This window comes from Podarcis raffonei, chromosome 2 (assembly GCF_027172205.1).
Source record: "Podarcis raffonei isolate rPodRaf1 chromosome 2, rPodRaf1.pri, whole genome shotgun sequence".
Classification (NCBI taxonomy): Eukaryota; Metazoa; Chordata; class Lepidosauria; order Squamata; family Lacertidae; genus Podarcis; species Podarcis raffonei.
The window spans coordinates 31,582,549-31,609,007 of NC_070603.1; the positions used below are offsets into that span (position 1 = coordinate 31,582,549).

At 42.0% G+C, this 26,459-nt stretch overlaps 1 protein-coding gene across 1 annotated transcript; it reads left to right on the top strand.

The window, feature by feature from the left end:
- Positions 1 to 2,930: 2,930 nt before the first annotated feature.
- On the top strand, positions 2,931 to 19,053 carry LOC128407346 (autocrine proliferation repressor protein A-like). Its single transcript, XM_053375590.1, has 13 exons — positions 2,931 to 3,344; positions 4,814 to 4,988; positions 6,359 to 6,407; positions 7,224 to 7,346; positions 8,544 to 8,642; positions 8,782 to 8,871; positions 10,326 to 10,455; positions 12,189 to 12,309; positions 13,544 to 13,679; positions 15,381 to 15,469; positions 15,809 to 15,887; positions 17,116 to 17,181; positions 18,059 to 19,053. The coding sequence occupies exons 1-13, from the start codon at positions 3,101 to 3,103 to the stop codon at positions 18,176 to 18,178; spliced, it is 1,521 nt and encodes a 506-aa protein (XP_053231565.1). The 5' UTR covers positions 2,931 to 3,100; the 3' UTR covers positions 18,179 to 19,053.
- Positions 19,054 to 26,459: the final 7,406 nt, after the last annotated feature.

Below are 26,459 nucleotides of genomic sequence, written 5' to 3' on the forward strand. Positions count from 1 at the left end.
TGAGAACAGAAATCGTGCTCTGGCGGCGCGGCAGCAACGGGAGGCCCCATTAGCTAAAGTGGTGCTTCAGGTTAAGAACAGTTTCAGGTTAAGAACGGACCTCCGGAACGAATTAAGTACTTAACCCGAGGTACCATTGTACTTTCTTTTTCTCTCTGAGTCAGTCACTGTTTACAATAACAGTGCTTCTGGCCCCATGAACTGTTAGCAGAGTTAACTTGAGTAACACAGAGGGAGTCTGGAGAGAAAAGAAACTAACCATACTTTACTGGGCAAACTGAACAGGAACGGTACATAACTTGAAGAGAAACTTATTTACAGGCCTAGTTGAGAGAAGGGAGACCTATTCCACCACAAGTCCTGAGATGAACCTCCTTCAGACCTAATTTTCCTTCCAACTCCTTCACCTGTGGAAAACATCAACTGGTTTCTAGGCAACCCACACCTCTTTTATAATTGCCAGCAGAAATTGCCCTTTGGCTATTGATAGATTTACCTATCTGTTGTGGTTCCGACACCTTCCTTGCCTGAAGCCTATCGTTCCTCATAATCAGAGGAGGTACCCTATGCATGTTTCTTAAGAAGTCCCACTATAATTAGGAGCAGTAACTCTCCACAGGTATGTATAAGATTGTAGATGGATGTTTTATTTGGGCAAAGACGGTTGCATGGGGGGATGGGGAGCTCCAGCCCTTTCTATGTCTTAAGCAGGTATTCCGCCCCCTGCTGCAACTGAGTTGTCTCCTGGTGCCACTTCTCCCCTCTCCTTCAGCTTCTACTTAGAACCCCCAGAAAGGGATGAAGGACAATATTTTTCTCAAGTCTGCCTTGATATTGCATTGCAAAACAATATCTGCATAACCTCTAGCATGTCAAGGCGAAAAACCAGGACGTGTGTCTTCCAAGCCACTATTTGATTCTGGAGGCAGTTGACCTGGTTTACATTACTGAATAAGCCCAATGACATAGAAGGGGTTGCATTTTGTTATAATTGTGTGATTGTTGGCCTTGAACGTCACTTGTTAGAAGAACGGGTCACGGGTTTAACTTAATAACTTAATAACTAATAAGTTTAAATATATCTCTGTTGTAAGTATTTCAGGGTCCTCCTGTGTGATGGATATGTATGTGTATTTTAATGAGTGAAAGGTTCTGAGTTCAGGGCAGGGAGGGGTGTGTATAAACCTAATAGCATTTAGCTTATATTTTAGTTGCTATTTTCTTATATGAACTATAGCTGACTCTTCCTCATCCTTTATTATTTACGAAGTGAACTGAATAGCGCTAAGAGGACTTTGAATTTAATTTAATTGGAAGCATAATTGCTCATATACCTGCCAAGGAACTAATAAGGTTCTTTATTGAGTCATCTGCAGTTCGACAGATGGTTCTTCCCAGGCTGAGATGGGAAATGGTGACAACAGGTTATTTACTGGGACAGAGTGACTTTTGCAACCATTGTTAAAGCTGCAAACAACAAAGCGTGGGATGGAGCAATGAAGAAATTTTGTAACAATGGGATATCAGCTCTGCCCAAGGCATGATGGACAACAGCAACAACCACGGGAAAGAAAGACATAACATCTTACAAGGGCAGGAAGAAACTCCATGGACAGAACAATTGCCACACACAGGAAGAACAAGAATATAGTTTGAGTTCCTCACTTGTAGTTTTATAAATCATTTAATGTGTCAACATGAATAGAAGTTATTAATACTGCAGCTGCTGTATAAGAGATTATTATTATGACTGGAATGTAATTGAAATTAATAAGATTTTGGAATGCAGAAATAAAGAAAATAATCAAACCATAAAATCTAGCATGTGGGAGGCCACTTCATCTAAATTATATAGTTTGGTATTTGAACGATTGTTATTAATAACTGAATTATAAATTGGTATTGTTGTATTATTGGACTGTAATTGAAAACTAATAAAAAAATGATGACAATGTCCAGGTGTTATGCTCAACTTAAATTTCCCTTAACATAAACACTGTTGGGACTGGCACAGAGTGATCAGGAAAGGGATCTTGATGTTCAGTGGGTAGAGCATGAGACTCAAGCCCCACGTTGGGTGAATGTTTCCTGCATTGCTGGGAGTGGACTAAATTATCCTCGGAGTTCCATGCAGCTCTACAAGTCTGCAGCTCTGTGGTGGACAACTCAGTGAAAATGTTGAGAAAATATGCTGCAGCTGTGAAAAAAAATGATTTCCATTCTAGGAATCGTTAAGGAAGGGATCAAACCTGAAATTGATCATAATCCTGTACAAATCTAGAGGAATACTGTACCTGTTGATCACTGACCACACTTCAAACACGATATTGCAGAGCTGAAAAAGGTACAAAAAAGCTAGGGAACATGAGAGATGTATATAAATTATGGGTGGTGTGGTGCCACCCATAATTTATATACTTTTATTTATATATTTATTATTTTTAATTTATATATTTCAAAGGGAATTTGTCAAGTCATGGAGGATAAGGATGTCAATGGCTTCTAGTCATAGGGCAGGATGCTGGACTTGATAGATCTTTGGTCTCATTCAGCAGGACTCTCCTTATGTTCTTACGGCCATAGTAGTTAATGGGGATTCCCTTCCCCCCATATGATACGGGTCTTGAAAAATGCTGAACAGGCAAAGTAAAAGGAGACTGGAGTACCACAACTTCAGGGGGTGGGAAGTACTTGCTGCCAAGTATCATTGCAAAACATTTCCCTCTCCGTCTTAAAAGCCAGGTTTGAATCGTGTAATCTGGAGATAGCGTGCTACAATTTTGCAACCCACTTTCCCCATGGTGCAAGTGGGACAGAGCAAACACTGGCTCCAGCTTGGCTTTACCCTTGAAATGATGAGTGGGAAGATGCGTTGTGACTGGAAACCAATGTAGAATAACTTGCACATTTCCTCCTCTGCAAAACTGGAATCAATTTGCATAAATGCCATCCTGGCCTCTCCCTGCTACGCAACTTGTGTAAGTACTGGAAAAACTCGTGGCATTCATAGAGAGAACAGCTCTAGATAAAAGCTTTGGTAGAGACCACCAAGCCTTGTGGAGCTTTTCTGCTGGGAGCAGCTGTGATCTGAAGCGGGACAATGGCTGCCAGCTGGACAAAAGGCAGGTACCTCTTTCAAGGCAACTATACCTGCTTGACCATGTATGCTGCGCTCTCTCTTCTCCTCCTGGCAGCCTGCCTGCCCTCTGGATGGGCGCAGACAGCCCTGGATGACTACATAAAGCAGGATGACCCTCATTACAACTACACTGTCACAAAGAAGGAAGACAGGCCTGGCGTCACCCTCTACACCCTCAACATGACCTCCCTGAAGTGGCTGAATGGTGAGCGGCATTTTTGAAATATAGAGGAAGGCATTTCCTCAGTGCCCTTTTCCTTTAAGGAGGAAGAGAGTGAGAGAGCAGGGAGCCTAACCTGGAGAAGTGGCTGCTGGGTGGGTGTAAGGAAACATGAAGAGCAGTAGGTACTAGTCAGGTCTCCTGTGGCTGGCTATGAAAGGGAGAAAGGCCACTGCCACTTTCCAACCTGAATCAATCCCAAAGCCGAAAGCAAGAAATGCAAAGTACCATATTTTTCTGTCTACAAGATGATGTCCTCCTAAAATTGGGGGTTATATAGTGGTGAAAAAATTGGGGGTTGTCTTATACATGGATTTATATGGTAGATCCCCAGATATCAATTCCGCCTTTGAAATTCCAGTAATGTCTAGGAAAATCCGGACGTATGGCAACCCTACCTCAATAAATACATTTTTTTTGTAAACAATGGTTGATTGGATAATTGCACTGTAACATTTGGATGTGTGCAAATTTCAAAGGATGCCTGTGTTTTGGTTCTCTTAATGTTTCAGAGGAAAAGAATATGAAAGATTTGCCTTTAAATGGCACCAGAATTAAAATTCTCCCCCACCCCCTGGTGCTGACAGAAGTTAACAGCATCTGGAATGGGAAAGTGTTGGCTTAATTCAGGGTTGGGTTGGGGAACCTGTGGCCCAGCAGATGTTGCTGAATTCTCAACCCTCACCGCTGGCTGGTTTGGGTTTGTGGGAGCTGGAGTTCAACAGCATCTGGAGAGCTACAAGTTCTCCATCACTGCCCTAAGTGATTTGATCTGTGTCAAGGAGAGTGCAGTGCCCTTCCTTTCACTTCCTAAATGCCAACTCTCTCTTACCCTTAAGGGACGCGGGTGGTGCTGTGGGTTAAACCACAGAGCCTAGGACTTGCCGATCAGAAGGTCGGAGGTTCGAATCCCTGCGACGGGGTGAGTTCCCGTCGTTGGGTCCCAGCTCCTGCCAACCTAGCAGTTCAAAAGCAAGTCAAAGTGCAAGTAGATAAATAGGTACCACTCTGGCGGGAAGGTAAACGGTGTTTCCATGTGCTGCTCTGGTTCACCAGAAGCGCTTAATCATGCTGGCCACATGACCCGGAAGCTGTACGCCGATAAAGCAAGATGAGTGCCACAACCCCAGAGTCGGCCACGACTGGGTCAGGGGTCCCTTTACCTTTACCTTCTTACCCTCAGGTAGGTAGCTGTGTTGGTCTGACGCAGAAGATATATATATGTGTGTGTGTGTGTGTGTGTGTGTGTGTGTGTGTGTGTGTATATAAAATTGCCCAGCAGCACCTTAGAGACCAACTAAGTTTGTTCTTGGTATAAGCTTTCGTGTCTTTCTACTTTGTTACTTTTCTACTACTAGATAAATATTCATTACGACTCCAGGGGGGGAATGTATTTCGAAGGGAGAATGGAAGACAAATGCCCTGATGAATAAATTCTGTGAATCTCTTTTCAGAGTCTGAAGTGGATAGGCCAATTTGGTGGCATGAGCTGTTCATTGCTGTGTCAAAGGAACAAAAACTGGAGGACTCATGTTTGCTGATCATTGGGAATGGAAGAAATGATGCATCTAATACTATCATAGATTTTAGAGTTGGTGATATCATCAATCTAGCAAAATCCACTGGGTCGTAAGTAATTGGTGGGAACTCTGAGCAATGAATATGGCACCAGCTCTGCTCTGTTAAAACTGCTAAGGGGATTAGCAGCCCTGCAAAGATAGAGAACTGTGAGGTAGACATACATTCCTGTTGGGGAATGAGGGTTGGAATTAGGGTTGCACATCATATTTGGACAATCCTCGAGCTGAAGTGGAATACCTGGAAGGATTTGGGGCTTGTCTGAAGTAAGGCAAGATTTGTATGAGGCAGCTCAAATGATTACGGGCTGCTAAGTTTTTTTATGTAAGATTTATCACTGATTGGATATCAAAAGAGACACACAGCCAGGAAGTCTCACCTAAACAATTTCATTCTAAAGCACTGCCCTGGCAATCCAGACATAAAACAACAAGCATGTAGTGAAAAGTAAATTAAATGTCTAGCTGTGTGGTCCCATCCAAGAGTGGGGGTGGGGGCAGGAAGATATGCTTTGCCAGTGTTCCCTGTGAAATAGCACCAACCTTATCCTGACCATTGGATGAACAGTCTTCAATCCTGCTGACTTCAGAGGTCTGCTTCAGCAGTGCATTCCCCATAGGGGAAATGGTCTCACAAGCCAACTTGGACCCCCTGGCAGGCCAAGACTTGTTCCAAAATATTCTCCCCAAGCCTTTGTCTAAGCTTGCCATATAAGGAATAACATCAGCATGGGGAGTGGGTGGAGGGGGCAGTTCATGTGCTTCAGAAAAGTTGCACAGGCAGTAAAACTTTGCTTACTTATATAGTGGTGAAAGTTCCTAAATCATTGGTATAGGAACCCAAGAGTGGCTGCTGAGAACCATGTATTCTTAGCTGGGGCAACCAGCACAAACCTCTTCATACACTGAGCTCAGGAAGACTGCAGAACAAAGCTTGATTTCTGAGTTCCTCCCAAGGTGAGAGGAAGTTGGCATAGCTAAGCCTGGAAGGACAGCCTGCTCTATGGCTTTAACCCCTTCATGCATTAATTAGACGAGCATGTTGGTTATATGAGACTGCTTATCTCACATATACCAGAGGTGTTGTATGTTTGCAACCTGTGAGTGTTATTGGAGGAGAAAATACTGAGTTCTAACTAATAAAGGAGCCAGAAACAAAAATGGCCTGAAGGCAATCTAATGCAACTCACTGTATTCAAGAAAGTTTCTCTATGCTCCAGAGTCACATCTTAGTTCATCTTCCTTCTAGCACCCCAATAAATATGTATAAAAGGTTATATTGCTTGAATTCTCTCTTCGTCTTGATTTTATGATTGCTCCAAAGCTGCCCAGAGCTGTTGACTCTGGTCTCTTTGGCATCATTGCCTGTAGATCGCAGAGGACATTTACTGCTGATGGCTAATATTTGTTTTGTCTCTGAAGCTGTGCAGCGCTTTTGGGGCAGATTCCCAACTACCCAATCACCTACAAGGTAAGTGTTCTAGGATCTTTACCATGCTGGGAACTTCCCACACTCACTTTCGCACTCATGTAGGAGTTAGGAGTCAGTTGGGTGAGTGGAACTGGGGAAATGGGGGGGGCGGAGTTCTTGGCTGTCATATTTTCCTACTGGAAACCTCCCCTACAGATTCTCTTCCCCCAATTTCACTCTAATGAGGGAAGTGTTTACTTTCTTAGAGCAAAATCCAGCAGAAATCTGCACTGTGTCCAATAACCTTTCTTCATAAGCAAATCACATTACATAATCTGTGATGAATTAACCATCTCTTTCATAGGAGTGGTTCAAAATACTAGAATTAAAATGTGGGAGCCAGGTCATGTGGTGCTCACCTCCTTAGAGAAGGTGAAGGTGAGAGCAGCAGGACCCTGCTCTCCAGATACTTACTGGAGCCATGGACTCCTACTGCATTCCCAGTGGGTTATACATGGGGCAACTGTCCTTATCACTCCTTATCACTAAGAACAATCCTGGCCTGTGGATGTCAGAGCCTGATTGGATGAGGAGGTGAGCTGGGAGCCACCCGCCCAAGAGCCTCCCAGGAAGGGCTTGGACTGGCTGGATGAAGAAGAGTGGTGGGAACCTGCCTCCCAAGAGCCTCCCAGGGAGGGCTCCGCAGATGGACTGGAAGTCAATGGAATAGAATTATTCATTGATGTAGTGGATCTATTTTCCCATTTCCCTTTTTTATCCTGCAGTTCTGTATTTTGTAGTTTTATAAATTCATAAATAAAAATTAAAAAACAAACAAAACAAACCTCATCTATCTTTCATCTATTTTTCTTCTAGAAAATCCCCATAAAAAGATGTAAGAGGAGCTCTGAAAATGCTGCAGTTGCTTGTTCGTGGTGGAAGTTCATGAACGATGAGAGTGAGCCGCCACACGTGCTGATTCAGTTTCCAATGGTCAAGGTAACTCTGGCTTTCTGTATTGGCTGGCAAGCACATGCTGCCATCATTCTAGGAAATGCTTTTTTTATTGTTTCCAGAATCCCCTGAATGCTGGCAGAGCTGCTGTAACATTTGCAAAGCACATATGCCTCATTTTTAATTTTTTTTAAATCTGCTTGCAAATCACAGAACCTAGAAGGAGGCAAGGTGAGGTGGCGGCCTCAGGCGACAGATCTGGATTCAAAGAGTACATGACTTGTTGCCTCCTCCTATGCGGCTGCACCTTCTCCTCTGCAGGTGCACCCTGCCTCCTCTGCTACAGATGCACTGCTGCCACCACATTCATGCCCTATATAAACCACCCCAGACTCTGCGTTCATCATCTGAGGCCATTCTTTATGTGTCCCCTCCATGTGAACTAGAACGGGTCTTTAGTGTAGTGGCTCCCTGTTTGTGGAATTCGCTCCTCAGTTAGACTACCCTGGGGCTTTCACTACATATATTTAGGTGCCAGGCAAAAGCTTTCCTGTATAACCAGGCCTTTGACCTTTAACTATTTGGGACTTTTTAGAAGTTGGTGGGATGTTCTTAATTTATTTCTCTTTCCTCTTGCCTTTAAGGTAACTATGTGGGGTTTATTGTCTGTTGGTTGGTTTGGAAGTTGATCAGGGTTGTCCTGGGCAAGATAAAGCAACTAACCAATTTAGTACATAATAATAATAAACATTAAAGGCATGAAGACCTGACACCTTTTGAAGGCACTTTAACTCTGTCATACTAATAGAGGGATAGGGACATTGGTGGCGCTGTGGGTTAAACCACAGAGCCTAGGGCTTGCCGATCAGAAGGTTGGCAGTTCAAATCCCCACAACGGGGTGAGCTCCCGTTGCTTGGTCCCTGCTCCTGCCAACCTAGCAGTTCAAAAGCATGAAGTGCAAGTAGATAAATAGGTACCGCTCCAACGGGAAGGTAAACAGCATTTCCGTGTGCTGCTCTGGTTCACAAAAAGCGTCTTAGTCATGCTGGCCACATGACCCGGAAGCTGTACGCCGGCTCCCTCGGCCAATAAAGTGAGATGAGCGCCGCAACCCCAGAGTCGGTCACGACTGGACCTAACGGTCAGGGGTCCCTTTACCTTTATTAGAGGGATATAGCTGAACCCAATCCAAGCATCTTCTTTGAACTCCAGAGACTATATTCCTTTTCTCTTGTGTGCAGGCAGCTGTGCGTGGCATGGACACTGTAACAGATTTAATGCTGAAAGAATCCGGTGGAAAGGTGAAAATCAAAAAGTTCACATTGACTGGTGTTTCCAAGGTAGGTTGGCTTTCCTGTACCCCAATATTAACCCTATGCATGCTCATCCCCATTTCATCTGTACTGTATATGCCATGTTCAGTCTCTCAAGTAGGAACTGCACACCTCTCCATCTTTATGTTTTGTCACTTTATTGCAGCGCGGCTGGACCACCTGGGTCACAGCAGCTTTGAAGAAGAGAGTTGTGTCATTTCTTCCAATTGTCTATGATCAGTTGAATTTCATTCAGGTGAGTATCCACTTTCTTTACAGCAATCAAAGAGAAGGCTGTTCATAGGATGGTGCACTAGCTGTGTATATGGCTGTGTATGAGTCTGTTTCAGAGGTGCCAGCTTGCACCAAAGGTTGAGGGGGCCCGATATTGTCCGTGTGTGTGATGTTGCACATGCAACACACACTTGTGATGTCATGTGCACAATGTAATGCAATGGCTTGGCTTTCAGTGGCTGATGGATCCTCTTAACATTGAGGAAGCCCAAAACAGCTCTGGCCCCTGAGCTGGCACTCCTGGTCTTCGTCACAGTTCATTCATAGTACAGTACTCAGGATAAATAAGAATACATTGACCATTTGCAGGAAGGCTACAAGTGTGAGAGCCAGTGAAACTTCTGAGGAATGGCACTCCACAGCCTCAGCACCACTGCTGCAAAGACCCTGTCCTGTGTCCTAATCAGCCATGCTTTTGAAGGCAAGGGACAGTGAGCAATCCCCCCAATGATTGTAAGGGGGGCAGACTCATGGGGGAACAGAGTCTTTCAAATATCCTGGCCCCAAATGTTGGTTTATTAACTCAGCTATTGGGTTATGGGGCTGGGGAGGGACAAAGCTTTGCAAGCATATTTCTCTTCCCCAAATCCTGGCAATTATGCAAGGTGAACTGGATGATTTCATAGAGTAATAGAAATTGTATTTTGAATCTTTCACTTATTGTTTAGAACTACTTTTGTTATACTGTAGTTATGCATTTTTTTCATGCTGTAAGCCACCTTGAGCATGTTTGAACTGTGGAAAAGTAGCATACAAATAAAATAATACATGTATGTACGTATGTAATCCAAAAATATTAAGGTTAAGCAAAAAATATGGCAGACACACAGTGTAGACAGAAGTGAGTAGGATGAACAATACATGATTAGGTACAAATTTGTACTTTAAAATAACATATGTGCAGTAAAGCTTCTGAATAAGACATATATTCTGGCCCACCAAGGGAATGGCAGGAAGTATTTGTCAACACAACACAAGTAAATAACCAAAAAAGCCATTATACAAAGGCACTGACAGTGTGAAGGGGATAACTTATTGCCATGTCTTGTTTTTTGTTTATCAGCTTAGCCAAAAGTGTACATAGGGGTTGGCGAACCTGACCCCCGCCAGGGCACAGGCAACCTCACCTGCTTCTCATATTTATGTGGGGCGGGGGCCACCAATACAGCTCCTAGCCAAGGGTGCCAATGACCCTATATACGCCTCTGAGCTTAGCCCTGCTAAAGATTTGAATAAATCTTACAGTTGTAGCATTTGATGGTCCTCCATCCTGAAGAACTTCGGGATCTTAATATATGACAGTGCCATATATTCCCCTCTAACATTCCTCAGAAAATAGGGACAGTCTACTGATGTAGAATAGAATATTCTTATTTGATGTGCACATAGAATTCACTTCTGTCTACTTTGGTACAGAACTGGCATCATCAATACCGAGCATACTGTGGCTGGTCATGTACACGGAATGATTACTATCACTTGAATATAACTCGGCAGTTGGACACCACACGGTTCCAGAAATTAAATTCACACATTGATCCATTTGGTGAGCAGTTCTTACCATCTCATATTTCTCTGGTGAATGAGATGGTAGCAGAAGAAAGGGTTGAATAAGTGGGAAAGGGCAGCCCTGGGGAATTCTGGTGGCACTATAATGCATGTAAGAAACATTGAAGAGCATGAGGTCGATTTAATTAAAAGGCCATTTGGTGCTTCTGTGGAGAGAGGATTAGGGGGTTGTTGAATCGTGATTGTTGTTTCTTGTACACTTAAGAGAAAACAATGAAATACTTGGGGAGGAAGAACACTGAAAAGTATGTTGTTATGTAGAGGGCTGAGGAATGAATCAATTAAATCAAGCAATTCCTCTCCTCTTTTCTACTTCCCTTTTTGAAAACTCAGAAACTAGGCCCTTTCGCATCTGAAGCCATGGCAGCAAGCTGTGGAATCCTGGCTTAAGACCAGTGCTTTTTTGGGGGCGGGGGAGGGGGAACGCAGGGGTACGCATACCCCCAAACATTTTGTGAATCTAAGTTTGGCCTTCTTTGAGGGACAAGTATTTCAATAAGAGTAGGAAAATGAGAGTACCACTAAACATTTTTTTAGGGGGGAAATGCACTGCTTAAGACTATTACTTTATGATGAATGTGGAGACATCCTGAAATACAGGTGGATGGGGAGAAATCTATTTCTGGTCAATGCTTCATGTTTTTACCCATAACGGTATTCTTTCTTTGTTTGCATGCTTTTATCTATAATTGTATACTAACTTCTCTCTAATCCACAATTATTTTCATTAAAATCCCATCAAAACTCATATTTAAAGGCAAATTAATATACATTTAAAAATGTATTTTCTCTCAAAATATTAATTTAAATATGTATTTCAATGTGTTTAAGCTTCCAAGTACAAAGTGCTTGTTACTGTTAATAATAATAATAATAATAATAATAATAATAATAATAATAATATATTTATATGCCACCCATCTGACTGGGTTTTCCCAGCCACTCTGAGTGGCTTCCAACAATTTATAAAATCATAGTAAAACATTAAAAACTTCTCTATACAGAGTCCCCCCCCCCCGCGAAAAGTAAGTCAAAGTGACTTACTGGAAACTGAAGGAGGGGAGAGTGCTCTGATGCTTGGATCCCGCTTACCAGTTTTCTCCAGATATCTGGTTGACCACTTTGAGAACAGAGTGCTGGGCCAGGTGGACCATTGCTCTACTCCAAGATGCTTTTCTTGTGTACTTATGTTACCACATTCACCAGTTCTCCCAGTCCAGTTTGATTCTGCACCTGGAACAAAAGGGTGTGCAATCCTGTCCTCTGTCTTGTGCAGAAAAATGTTCCCAGCCCTAGTTATTGCAGCAGAAGCGGGGATGAAAAATTAACCTAATAAATATATTTAAAGGTTCCAGTGCGAGAGGTGCAAATCAGGATTTTGCATAGACTGAATTCTTCAAGCATCCAGAGGCACCTCATATCGCTTTCTTGATGACCTGGAGTACCTACTACCAAACTTTTTTTTAATGCAAAGGAACGCTCCCTTTTCAACATTGCATCGCCAACATTTGCTACCTAGGCTTTGATCTTTGGTCTTAGTTTGCCACAATAAGGCTGTTTTACATATTTTTCAATAATATTTTTATTCCCAACCTGCTCAATGAATGTTTCTTGTTTTGCATTGCTGTTATCCAATCTTACCAGCCTTTGATGATGAAATTAAGTAGCAGTGTTTCCAATTACAATATCATTTAATTTTTCCATCCTCAGCATATAATGAGCGATACCAAAATAAGACCTGGTGCTCAATTGGTGCAACAGGAGATGAAGTCAACCTGCCTGATGACACTTACTATTTCTTTGATCAGCTAGCTGGAAAGAAATACATCCGGTGAGTTCCTGCTGCAGAAAATTACCAGACTGTCCTTTATGAGACAAGAATGGCCACTTACCATCTCTCCTCGGTGAGTGGTGGTTGCGGCCTGATGAGGCGCCTCCCTCACTGCCCGGACACAATGCACCATCTTGTCCCCCTCGGCCATCGCACAGACTCATGGTGTTCCTGCCAAACCCTGATTCAATTTGAGCCAATCAGTGGCGGCCTGGGAGGCATGGCCTAGGCAGGCACACCTGGATGAGGCAGGCTTCACTTAGGTGCACCCGCCAAAAAGATAGCCTGGCTGACCCTGCGCTCCTGTCACACCCACCTGTTCCCTCCCTTTATGCTTGCTGCATTAACCATTTCTTTTCCCATTAGGAGGGCTTTGCTGTGGTCTGTGAATGGTCGCCATTTTCGGGGCCTGGAAGGAATTTTCCCTGCACTGCAGGTTTCACCTTCCCCATAGCACTAGTCATAACTTTGCCGGTTTAGGCCTTGGGTGGAATCCTATAGTCTTTCATCCAATTGGGGTGTGGTGAAGCGGTGACTGCTCCCTGCAGTGGCGATAACCCTGTTAGAGGGGTCTGGACGGAAGTCTCTGTCCAAAGTGCCAGTTGCATAGGACTAGTGGCTTCCCTCAGCGTTTGGCGCCATCTGTGTAAACCTGTGTTTTGTGTTGGACCCATCCCTGAATTGACCCTGTCATGCCTCAGCCCCCCCCCCTGGGGGCGGCACTGAGAGGGATACATGTCCAGTGCCTATGGCAAGGCTTCCTATATCTGAAATCAATAAAGTTGTGGCCATTTTCATCCCAGACGATTTTCTTGTCCATTCATTCACCCCCCTTTTGCAGTCAGGTGTGTCTGGTGGGGGACTCTGGGCTGGGCACACAATCATCCCTCTGGTTAAAGGCAGCAACCAGAAGGCTTGAGCCTCAGATGAGAGACAATGCTGTAATATGAGCTGAGAACTCACAGCAGATCCTTCAGCTGTTGTGGGAGCCCACCTGTGTAATCTGAACAATACCAGTGAACAAAGCTGCTGATCTTTGCTGCACAATTCACATAGGCTTTGCATGATGATGCAGTATTTTTTCCTTGTATATTTCTCTATATGTGTGCATTCTTTTGGAGGAGAAAAAACTCTAGAATGTCAAATTTCTGTGATTCGAAGAAACATGTCATTCCTTTATCTTAGTCTATTGCAAGGAAGCTATTTTTGCAAAAACCTCTCTGTTGCATTGCAGATTCCTCCCGAACACTAATCACGCTGCGACATTACTCCCATGGAGTAAACCATCTGTCCTAGAGACGTGCAGAGCCTTTTATCTCAGCACCATGCAGAATTTGACCATGCCTCAAATTTCTTGGAAAAGGGTGGAGGTGAGGAAAACTGATGTTGCTTTACATGCAAATGACAGAAATAATTCAGTCAATGAAGCTTGTTTTCTAATTTACCCCAAGCCATGGATGTATGTTGTCCCTAATTGATGTGGGCCTTTACTAAGCACACTCAGTCGAACTCAAGATTCCTAAGAAATTATCAGAAATGTTGAAGGCAGGAAAGTTGTTATGATGATATACAAACCGGCCCTGGTTAATGTTATCGTTTACCAGTAAATGATGGAAACAATAGCTGGGATAGCTCAGTTGCTAGAGCATGAGACTCTTAATCTCAGGGTTTTGGATTCAATCCCCACATTGGGCAAAAGTTACCTGCATTGCAGTGGGTTGGACTAGATGACCCTCACGGTCCCTTTAAAATCTACATTCTATTATTATAGAATTTTCTGAGGGCACGCTTGGCTTGCCTTTAGTGTACTAATAATCATCAGAATATTGCTGCATTTCTTCTTGGCCTCCTAAGATCCAGGGTGTTCTTTTATTTACAGAATATATGTGTCAGTTCCTCTTTCAGTCACAGAGAAAGTGTCCTGAAGTGATCCAGAACAGGCTCAGAAAGTTGGTTGTGTACTCAGATTCCCATGGAAGAGCAAATGACTGCTAGACCAGTAGTATCAGTAGTATCAGTATCAGTAGTATCAGTAGTATCAGTACTTCAATAGTATCAATATACTATTTATTGTGGTTTTCATCTTCGTTCAGGAAGGCTGAGGGGGGTGTAGATCTTTCAATATTTATCCTTACAACACAGCCTGGATGATGGCCAAAGAGAGAACTGTAATGGGATCTCTTTTTGTTTTTTAATATTGGAAATGGTGTGAGGGGGAAATGTTGGTCTGACATCCATTAACACCAATGCATTTTTATAAATTGCCCCCCTTCCAGGCTACATTTAGCTTAAAAAAATAATATGAGAAATCTGATCACAGATCTCCCCACAAGAAAGATGGGGAGAAAGGGGAGAGAGAGAGAGAGAATGGCTCAAGATTACTAGGGGGTCCTTGTGCTCTACTTTAGAGACGGCAGTCCTACATCTGCATGACTAGAAAATGCTGTTTGCTGGAGTCCTCTGCTTGAAGATCTGCCAGGTTCAAGTGCAATTTAAAGATAAAGAAGAACCCTAAGAAAAGAGAGTTGGGGGCCTTGAATCACCAGCTGACACCTAACACCTGGACAGCAGGCTGAGCAGGTAACTTAATCACAATCTTCCCCACCACCATATTGTATTTCTATTTAAAATATAGTAATTTTTTTTTTAGGCCAGGTGAGAATAGTACAGATAAGCATTGGTGCTTTTCTGTGATGTGTCCAATTATTTTTTCTTAGTTTGCAAGGAGTATACACTTCACATGTAGCTGCAGCTACTCTTGACCCTGATGAGTATACCTGCATATGCACACATGTGTCTCATTCCGACATTACATTTTTAGTTGTATGCTAAAAAGAAAAATTCACCGTATACCTAAAAATGTCATGTGAATATGCCATTAGCATGAAAGCACAAGCAAAAATTCAAGGTTCTCAGTTTCCTTTATGCATTTGGCAACTTATATGGGTTGACCTTACATAGGGTGTTGCATGACACAGCCAGTTAAAGCAGTAGCTGCTGGAGAGGGTAATGGGAATGGCTCATTGCTGGAGGGAGATTTGATTTTTCTGTGCTATTCTCTCTCTTTCTAGACAAATGCCACAGGTATTATCTATCTCTACACAGATCAGGAGCCTTCAGAAACTAAATGTTTCTTTGCTTGCACATGGCTCACCAACAGGTAGGATTCTTTCCAAAATATTTTATATAATTCATTACTACATAGAACAATATACAAAGTCAACATATACAAAAAAGCCTGAAGTTTTTTCTTTCTTACCAATTTTCTTTCTTACCAATTTTCAAGAAAGAAAAGAAAGAAAGAAAGAAAGAAAGAAAGAAAGAAAGAAAGGGCTTTCTATCAGTGAGCATCTCAGCAAACTACTAGGTCCCATCTGCGCTGTACATTTAAAACAGTATCAGTGAATTTAGAAATAATATATTGTTGGTGGTAGTTTTCTCCACAAATCAGTTTATTCTGTGCTCATGCCAAATCTCTTCTTTCCCTTCTCATTCTCAGGCGTGACTTCAGGGTATTAAGGTGTTCCTTCCCTTTTTTGAGTCTTACGTTTTGGAAACCTTGCAAGGTTGATAAAGTGGTAAGAGGATTAGAATTTCCTTAGTTTCTTCACAAAGCTGAGGATGTCAAGCGTCCTAAAGACACAAACACAAAAGCCGTTCTTGGGAAAGAAATGTCTTCCTTTAAAGCTGGACTTCTGTTGCGGATATTGAATTTGTTTCGGTATTTGCAGATTCATTCAATTAATGTTTCTGAGCTCCTTTAGGAGGAAAGGTAAGACATTAATTGAATGAATCTGTAAGAAATCAATCAAACCAATAAATATAATGGGATTCCTTCACTGTCTGAGTTACCCAAAACATTCCCCTGCACCTAGCAGAAGAACATTGTCTTTATGTTGCAGTTGTAAAATCACCCATGCTAGGGAGTAGGGCTCCCTAATGTGGTGGGGAGTATGTCTCTACACGCGTAGTAGGGGTGAGGAACCTCTTTCTGACCAAAAGCCACGTTCTCTTCTGCACAACTTTGTGCAGGCCAGTGTCAGAGGCAAAAGTCAACAGAGCAATCAATGTGAATTCTACCATTGTGCAGTAGCCTAGTTTCTTCACACTCACACATCTTTCTCTATCTACCATCCAAGCAAGCAAGAAGCATTATCAGAATTCAAGGACACATTCCAGTCAGGGGAAAACATTCCAAGTGGGGAGGAAAGCACAGCTGGTGAAGGGTGTGGTTTTTTTGGGAGGTGTCCTGGAGATAATCCCAAGGGCTAGCTAGAAAGAGCTGATTTATCTAATGCAGGAGTGAGAACCTGCTCTATGTAACAAAGCACGCTGGGGATCACATCCATTGGAAATCCATAGTATTAAGTTGTGGGTGGACATAGCAGTCGACACAGAGATTTCTCCAAGTGGTTCTTTATAGTAAGCTGGAACTGAACTGAACAGCTCAGCCGGCCTGCTTTTATAGGCAGCCGGCTGTCAACATTGTAACAACAACAACAGCCCAGGGTTTCCCACCTAAATTAACTGACGTGGACCTGAGTAAAAACTATATACACAATACTCCTGGTGGCCAGGGTGAGAACTTCAATACATAACACATAGGGTGGTTTAAGGTCACCTGGAAAGAAGGGCTATGTTATCTGTGGCCATCCTCCACCACTGTTCCCTCTTCCCTATCCTTGGAAGACACAAATCAGGAACCTCAGCTCACTCTTCTTCAAATTCACACTAATGAACATTCTATAATTTCTTAATATTACATGTTCGCTTCTCAGCACCTTCTTCTGTCTTATCTCTTTGCAGGGAACAGGTGTTTATAAAGCAGAATTGTCAAAGCCATTATTGGGATGGAAGGGTTTCTTTATTGAGGTAAATATAATCTCTAGTCGAGTATTTGACTCATTCTTGCACAGCTTTTTCCTTAGCTTAATAGCAGTGTAGGGGGAGGCAATTTCCATTGGAATAGTGGAAGAGGATGGGGAGGTATAAAATGTTCCTTTCCCTGCAACCTCCTGCTGCTGCTCAGCTGACTGGGAAACAAGTGAGAATGGTGAAAAGTGAAATGGCAAGCAGAAACAAATAATCTTTATCTGGACTCCCTTCCGCACTTCCTGCTGCCCTGCTGATCAGTGGGAGGGTTTTTTGTGTGCCATGTAAGATTAGACAGCTGATAGAGCAGTTGGGAATTACACACAGATTACACACTGAACAAGAGATAGAAAACATGCATGTTTTTGGAGAGTATACATACAAATGGGGGGAATATGCATATTGACCAGAGAATGTACAACATTCAAGTGTGACATGCAAATTCCCCAAAGGCTGTTGGGAAGCATAATGGCTAACAATGTACAGAATTCAGATGCTGTAGGCAGGTTTCCCAAGCTTTATTAGAGAATATGCATCTTGACCGAGAAATGTGCACAATTTCTTCTTCATAGAAACATGGGCTGCACATTTTCCATGAAGGGTGCTGAATGTGCACGATGTCGGGTTTTACGTACATTAACTGTTTTATGTACATTCTCTTTAATATACATATATTAATTGAAACTAAGTTCTCCAAGACTGTTGTGCAACTGTATAAATAGGCATGAAGTATTCTGCGATTCAGCACTGCTTCTAAAATCTGCAGTAAGATGCATCCATTATTTCTTTGATATCTCTGTGCTATAAATTCCTAATCCTGCTCCATTCAGCTCTCTGCAAAGGAACATATTGAGCAGAACTCCAATTTCTTTTCCAGGTAACTTTCAAAGGACCTGAGAACGATAAGCATGTTTTCACCTCAGAGGTTCAAATCATCCCAGACACTTTTCCATGTGCAGACTGCAAGGGAGAAGGATGCTATGGGAAGCTGGTGTGAAACCCTGCAGAGAAAATGTAGCTCCTGTTGCTGAGGGGAGGCATGAGGGAAGACATAAGAGGCATTGGAAAACCATGCGGAGAAGCGAGTGGACAGAGAAGGAACCTCATGCAGAGAAAGCAGACAGGTCCCACTTAAACTAAAATGCAGTAGGTGCAGGGGTGTCACTCAGGATCAGGAGACCTAAACAAGGACCAGATGCTGTGGCAATGGGGAATGGGGAATGTGTAGGGTGGATGTGTGAAGAATATCAGACATGAGAGGAAGGGGCTGGTTATATAGAATGATGAACAAGTAAATATGACACAGGAAAGTGTGCCTTTTTGATTCCCAGTGCCCTGGATCATAATAAAGAATATAGCTGTGTTTTATAAGTCTTCAATTAAACTCTTTACTAGTTTTTGATCGTTTTATGCAGACAGTACAGTGGTACCTCGGGTTACATACACTTCAGGTTACAGACTCCGCTAACCCAAAAATAGTGCTTCAGGTTAAGAACTTTGCTTCAGGATGAGAACAGAAATCGTGCTCCGGCGGCGCAGCGGCAGCAGGAGGCCCCATTAGCTAAAGTGGTGCTTCAGGTTAAGAACAGTTTCAGGTTAAGAACAGACCTCCAGAACAAATTAAGGACTAAACCCGAGGTACCACTGTACAATTCCTTATCTTACTTTCAAGACAGTTTAACCTCATAATGGGATTAACATTCTCTAATCTAAGTAATTAATTACATCTGTCATGTAAAGTGATTAAGTTCAAATTCTGCACAAGGCACAGGCCAACTTAGTTGCTTTCTTGGCTAGCTATTATCTGTTACCTTTAGGTTCCTCTCTGCAAAATGGGGTGTAATAATAAAACGAATATGCCATTGTACCATCTGCAGAGGTTTTCATTGCCTAACTGTGTCTTGATATTTTTCTCTATTACCAAATATACCTTGTTTCCGGCATTCATGCATTGGGTGACATGTCCTTGTGTTTTGAAGGTATATGTCTAGTACAAAGGAGAAATTCATGTAATTGCCCTGCTTCAATATGAGATTCCCAAATGGGTGAAAGTTACTTTGTGTTCCAGGAACCCAGGAGAACGTTGGCAAAAGCAAACACTTTACTTTTCTTGTGCATAAGTACCGGTAATTGCTAGCCCAAACAATCAGGATTAACATTTGCCATCCAGGTCACCATCCCACAACATGCACTCTCCCACTGATTGCCCAAGCAATGGGTTGGAGCAGAATTAACACCCTTTCTGTCCCAGACCTCTTTTCCCTTCCTCAGCTGATTAATTCTTCCTTCTCCTCCAATCCCAATGTTGACTGACATCTAGTTTTTTCCTAAGGTTAATTGCTGAGGGGGTGGGGGTGGGGATTTTCATCAGGATTTGCGAAGGAAATGTTTAGGTCTCCTCTCCCTACAGTCACCTCTGTGCTACTCACTGACTGAGAGTTGGGGATAGGAAGATGGACTACAGAAAACAAGTTAATATTGATCTGGAACCACATCCCTTCTTTCCACATCAGGTTGTGGCCCAGGTGATATTAAACAGCAGACCAGGGGTGCAAATTGCACTAGACTTAGGAAACAAGGTTATGTTTTTGGAGGCTATGCATACTGACTGGAGATATCAGTTGAGATGTACATGCCCAAAGGCCTGTTGGAGATTCCGTATATTGACCAGGAATGTGCATAGTCAGTTTATGTGCACATTCTCCATGATGCCTAGTGAATGTACACAATGATTAGCTATTAAACACATTAGATGCTCATCTTACACCCCCCAATATATGCATAATATAATATATAATAAATCTGTAAAAGAGCTGAATTGTGTCAGGAACTGGCTGGCTGAAAAGGAGTGCTGGGAGACTCCATCCAAGGAACCCCCTGGGAAGGCAGCGGAGGAGGAAGGCTCAGAGCCAGGATAAGAGTGGTGGGACTCAGAAAACTGGTCGGGTGGGGGGGAAGCAACAGGCTTGAGTGCAAGAGAAGAGCCAGAGTCAGCAAGCCCTTCAAGGGCAGGACAGGGGGCAGAGGGAAACACTTCAGTCCCGAGATCTGAAGGAGAGGAGGAAGGACAGAAGCTGAAACAGCTTCACAGGAGCTGCCCAGCCCCACTGTATTAAGCTCCCCTGCCACTTTGACTCCAAGGTCACAAAGGACTTTGCATGTAGTTGAACAAAAAGCTCAGAAAGCACAATGGGGGCTCCTTCCTGCTGGAGTTTATGCCTGCTTGGGACACATCCGGCGGAGGAGGAGTGTCAGCGAAAAGCTGAAGGGGCCAAGAGCCATCTTGGCAACCAAGCTTGCATGCTCTCTGCTTGTATGCTATTTTCTTGAATAAAAAGCAGACTTTACTTTGAATCGATGACCCAGTCCTGCCAAATTGGCCCACAAATGCTACATTAAGTGTCCTTTCATATTCTTCAAAGCAGCCTTGTTGACATTGTGTTGGCTGTAGCCTGATAGAACTTATGTTTCATACATTCGCTGGAAGTAGAATTGCTATGGAAGTCGATCCCTGAAACTCTTCACTGCCTCTGCTATCCTCATGTGAGGGAAGTGGTGCAGCTGGGACTGGACCTCAGGGCTCAAGTCCAGGATCCCACCACAGTCCAGCCTCCCTTCAAATGAGCACCCAGAGAGTAACAGATGATGGGGGCAGCAAGAAATAAGGTCCAGCAAAAAAACCTAGGCCAGCATGGGCATGTTGGTTCGCACTGGGGCTGACACTGGTTGTGTTATGGTTGTCATATGGAACCATGTCTTGAAACAATATATGGATAGGAAAGCACAGATCTTTCATTTAATAAGGAAGTATGGTGGACTTTGTGTAACCATGGCCTTAGCTCCTGAAGAAATGTCAAATCCACCAGAATGAGGGACAGGAGCAGGTAAGGTTGCCACCTGTCCCTTAAATGGGATTGTCTAGTGTTTCTTTTTTTTACATATATTTTCTTGAGTGTTTTCAACATAAAATACAATAAAAGCCAAGCTAATATAATAAAGTAAGAATGAGAGAGAGAGAGAGATAAAGAAAAGGAAGAAGAAAGAAAAAGAAAAATAAGCACAATGTCCTCTATCATAATTATATCTTAACCTTTCCCCCCCACACAGAAGAGTGAACTCTTTCCTCTCTTCCCCCAGCCTCCCACCCTGGGAGATCCTCTCTACCCTGCCTCTCACACAGGGCCCTTCATATTCCTTCCATCACCTTCCTGTGTGTATCTTCATTAGTTAATCTGTTGTACTACTTCTATTTTGGCCTGTTCTGCTTGACATTTAGCTTCCCTGTCTGACATTTCTTTTTCCACTTGTATTTTGGCCAACTGAATCTGTTGTGCTACTTGAAGCCTGGCTTGTTCTGCTTGAAGCCTGCCTTTTTCTTTCTCTGCCTCTATTTTTGCCATTTCAAGTTTTATTTTCATCCATTTCACCTCCTGACTAGAACTGCCCTCAAAAGTTGCTCCCTCAGTCTGAGCTTCTCCCTGGCTGTCTCCTCTCACTTGAGGAGTTCTAGATGGGAGTGCCATTGCCTGACAGGAATCTTTCCCTCGGAAAATATAAAATTTTATTGTAGTGCTTTATTTTACTTGTGAGTTTTATTTCAGATCACAGTGCTACCTCCAATTGCAGCAAACCCCTCTCTTTTAACTACCAAGTGCTTATCTTACTGTCTTTGTGTGAGAAATATCTTTGACACCTGGAGGCTCAGGGAAGTTGAACAGATAAGGATTTATTTCACAGAACAAAGTTGTTCAAACCAAAGATGTGTCAGGAGATAAAATTCTTTAAGGAAACAGTTAACTTATTTATAATTATATTAAATCTAGTGGATGTTACAGGCTTCTAAACAAGGTAGTAAATGCACAGCTTATTTTCACTTCAGTTGCTTATTTTCAGTTATTACTCTTTAGTTAGATGTTACAGGTTTCTCAACAACATGGTAAATGCTCTGCTTATTGTGAGTTATTTCACTTCAGTCCCTTAACTTTTTATCATGGTGTTACAGTACATTGGTTCTTACACAAGGTGGTACTTTCTGTCAGTTTCCCAGTCTTCTATAAATCACACTCCTGAGGTACTTCTAGAAGTGTAGCAGATCCAGGGGATCACCACACCCTTCCTAATTGGTTTTGGATTCTTCTCTTTCAGGAAGATCTCTCCCCTCCTGACTGAAGTGTAACCCAAGTAGAGTGTTTTTCTTCACACAGCTCTTCTCCTTGCTCAAACTCAGCCTCCCAGTTTTCTTTTGTCTGAATACTCTCACAAGACACCAAACACTGTTTTTCAGTCTAAGCCTTTCTCTAGCTGTAGATATTTTCCTCAGGGTAGATTTTACACACACAGGTCAGGAGCTATACTCCTCTCCTACTTAATTTCAGAACCAACTTTCTCCTCAGCCCTCAGAACACTCCCATTCTTCGACTGCTTTTCTTTTTCCCTCCCAAAGCCTCCCAGAGTGAAGCTACCTGTTCTTCCAGTATTACCTAGACAGTGGGAAACCGCTTTAGCTTCTGTAATAATGGTGTCTGTAGATTTTAAATTACAGCTTATGCAACAGAATTATACAACAGAAAAATATTATTAAGAATTTATTGGACTCCATTAGACTTGTACAGTGGTACCTCGGGTTACATACGCTTCAGGTTACATACGCTTCAGGTTAAATACGCTTCAGGTTACAGACTCCACTAACCCAGAAATAATACCTCGGGTTAAGAACTTTACTTCAGGATGACAACAGAAATCGTGCTCTGGCGGCAGCGGGAGGCCCCATTAGCTGAAGTGGTGCTTCAGGTTAAGAACAGTTTCAGGTTAAGAACGGACCTCCGGAACGAATTAAGTACTTAACCCGAGGTACCACTGTATATAAAAAAGGACTGTCTAATGTAGCTCTATATTGGAGATGTAATAAGGATAATGCCTCGTTGAAATGTATGTTATTGCAGTTGCCTATACTCACTAGGTTTTGGGAGAAAGCGTTAGACTGTATAAATATGACTGTGCGGAAAAAGTTAATATTCTCAAAGGAAAATTTTCTTTTTAATTATACCTATTGTATGCAAGCTGACAACTGGACAACAAAAATGGATTTTATGTGCCTTAACTGTGGCCAAAAGACTGGAACTAATGAATGTAAAGAAGAAAGCTATGGTCCCCTCTAATCAATGGATTGATGACATGACAACACTTGCAATGGCTTATAGATGCAGACTTCGTTTGCATAAATATATTGACTTTTGCAATGAGTATACAGAATAAAGTAGGTTATTAATATATGTATTAGGACAATAATAATACTCATATAGCTGTATGATAATGTATGGTACTGTAACTGCTTATATTTAGTGTATTATATTATATATTTTGCCTTTTTTCACTGCCAATACTATATAGATACACGAGCTAGGTTCATCTTGCCTGTACTACATAAATTTCCAGGTCGTACAGAACAACTTTATACCTCCCTGCTACTTCAAGATGAAAACCCAGATGTGACATACTAAGTTGCTAGATTTTGCGCTGCCTGATGGATATTCGTCGAAGGATGGTTTGCGCCACAAACTGGGTCCAAAATGCAAGACCTCTTCCTCCCTTATAGTTGCTTTTAACTGTTGGCCTTGTTTTTATCTTTTATGTGTGATATAATCACGTTTTAACTACTAGTTTTTATCCCTTACCTGTTTTAAGTCTTTTGTGTTCAGTTTATCCATATGTTTTATCTTATGCTGGTCTGTGACTGAAATAAATTTTGATACTGATATTATATCTTTTTTCTTATAATATTTTTATATTTTATATTTTTAGTTGTACTTTCCCCCCTTTCCTCTTTTCACTTTATTTTCTATAACTGAAATTTAATTATTAAAATATTAATAACAGAAAAAGAATGTTTTGGTTTGCATATTGTTTTAGAAAGTGCAAATTAGGTAGATTTGCCCATAAATGTGTACTGAACCAAATTTCTCCCATCCCTAATAAAAACAGAACTGATTGGACAGGATGAATCCTGCAGTTCAACAACAGCCTAAGTTGCTGACTGTGCAATATTGAGGAATGTGGGGATGTTTTGCCTCATCAAATATATGGATATGTAAAGCACAAACAACCTCAGGGGTATTTCACTGTAGTTTCCTCCTCTCCCACTGTTACATTATAATCTGAGGAATATCATGCAACACAGAAACTTCTACACTAATCTGAACCTTGGCATACTTCCCAACTCCATTATGCAAGAGGAACCTATTCCTGAAAGGAAACTTTTTAGCTGCAAGACAGGGAAGAATATCTGCCCTAAATATTCCTGTGCAGAGTCACACTGAGTTTGACTACATGATTCAGAGCCCTGTTTGTCAAATGATCTTTTCAAAATTCTGGAAAAGCTTAGTGTGACATTCATGGAGGGAACTATACTAAAGCAAAGTTTTGCGTGCACTGCCAAGGCTTTTTCCTATGCACAATTCATTGCTGTTGTTTTTCAGAATTTCTGTAACAACACAAGTAACAAATATAAACAACAAAAGTTAAAAAAGAAAAAAAAGCATCACATCATTTCATAATACCATTAAGAAGATTATACACAAGCAATCAAAGTGAAGTGGAATAAAAAACAAGTGAAGAAAGGAGAAAAGGGTCTTTTTCCAGGACAAATCCTCATTTTCATTATAAGAGTTGCCATAGCGATCCATAGTTAAATGTGTCCTCTTTATTTGCTCTTCAGAATATGGCAACCCTAGAGAGGGGATAGACTGGCAGAGTCCACATAGTGAAGAGATCACACAATGGTCCTGGATGTAAGTTTCAGACCTCACAGCATATTTGTGTGTGCGCATGCATGCACTCCTGAAGAAAGCAAATATTTCATATGAAGCAAGGGAAGAGAGATATTCTGTTCAATTAGGCCATTCAATCTGTACATTCAATGTTACCCCACAGAAGTGGCTGGATGGTGAGAGCAGCAGTTTGAATACGGAGATGGAGGGAACCCCAATGCCATATGCAAACAACAGCAATGAGTGAGGAGGCTGTTGAAGGGGGTGACTGACTCTGTGGAAATATAGGGAGCATTATGTATATGTTTCTCTGTGTGGTTGGCTGTGACATGGATAAAAGGCCACTGCTGTTTCCTAGTCTCTAGAACCCAGAAACTATGGCTTACACTTACTCTGCATTCACTTTTCCAGTTTCCAGTGCTTTTAAGCACATAATTTTATCCACAATGCATATCCACTTTTATCAAATACTACTGTTCAATGCATTGTCTTTCAAACCAGCTTCACATCAAATGGAGTCTTTAAGCCACTCCTACTTCATCTCTCACCAAGGTGTGAACACCTTTGCATAGGATAAAAGTATCTCCACCCTGTGAACGCCCCCTGGTGCCAACAAAAACAGAAACCAATCTGACCTAATGTACCTGTTCTGATGTAAACTGCTAGGGTGGGAAAGAGCTGTGAAACAAACAAAAAACAAAAAACCTCATTGTGCTCTAAGGCAGTAATGGGAGCACACCCTACATTAGAGACAGTCAATTACTAGATCCTTATCAATGACAATGAGGTACAGCCATCCTCTGCTCTTAAAAATATATACAGTGTTGAAACCAAGGGCCAGAACGTCTTGTCTTTTCTCAGCTATATATGGAAACTGGACAAAGGTAACACAACAGCTGAGAAAAGTTGACCTCTTGAATGTCATCTCAGATTATGCATATCCTGATTTTGCTGAGGGACAACACTCTTTCTTGCTATTCTAAAAACCACAGTACTTCCAGTTCTGATAATCTAAAATAGTTACCCAATATTCTAACAAAAGCTGCAAATTATATCATTTTCACATAGTTCATGTTCCATGTCTAGGGATACCTTGGGCATAAGCAAATTTGTTCCTTGTTCTTATATATATATCTCAAGATGCTGTTTCCTTCTCTGAAGCTGTCACTTCTTTGTACTGATCTTACACTTCTTTTAAGTATGAGATGTCAGCTCCTAATGTCAGCTCAGTACTTTTCCACAGGCAAGACAAGTACCCTTTAGCCCATATGCTTGGCTATGCAGCTTTGGAGATCTTCCTAGGCAGCATTTTGGCCCTTCTCAGCAAACTTCGGGATGTACTTCTTTTTCTCCAGCAGTTGTTTGGCTAAGCTAATTTGGAATACATACTTTTACAAGCAATTTAAAACAGCTAATCAATCAATTCACTACTGAAAAGTTTAAAATAAATGAATCCTCCTGAACAATCCAATCAGAATAATTTCATAGGTGCATTAACTTTATCTGAGATTC

Coding starts and splice junctions, on each gene's coding strand:
- LOC128407346 (XM_053375590.1), top strand. CDS start 3,101: ATGGCTGCCAGCTGGACAAAAGGCAGGTACCTCTTTCAAGGCAACTAT. Junction 6,408..7,223: donor ACTACCCAATCACCTACAAG/GTAAGTGTTCTA, acceptor TTTTTCTTCTAG/AAAATCCCCATAAAAAGATG. Junction 10,456..12,188: donor TTCACACATTGATCCATTTG/GTGAGCAGTTCT, acceptor TTCCATCCTCAG/CATATAATGAGCGATACCAA.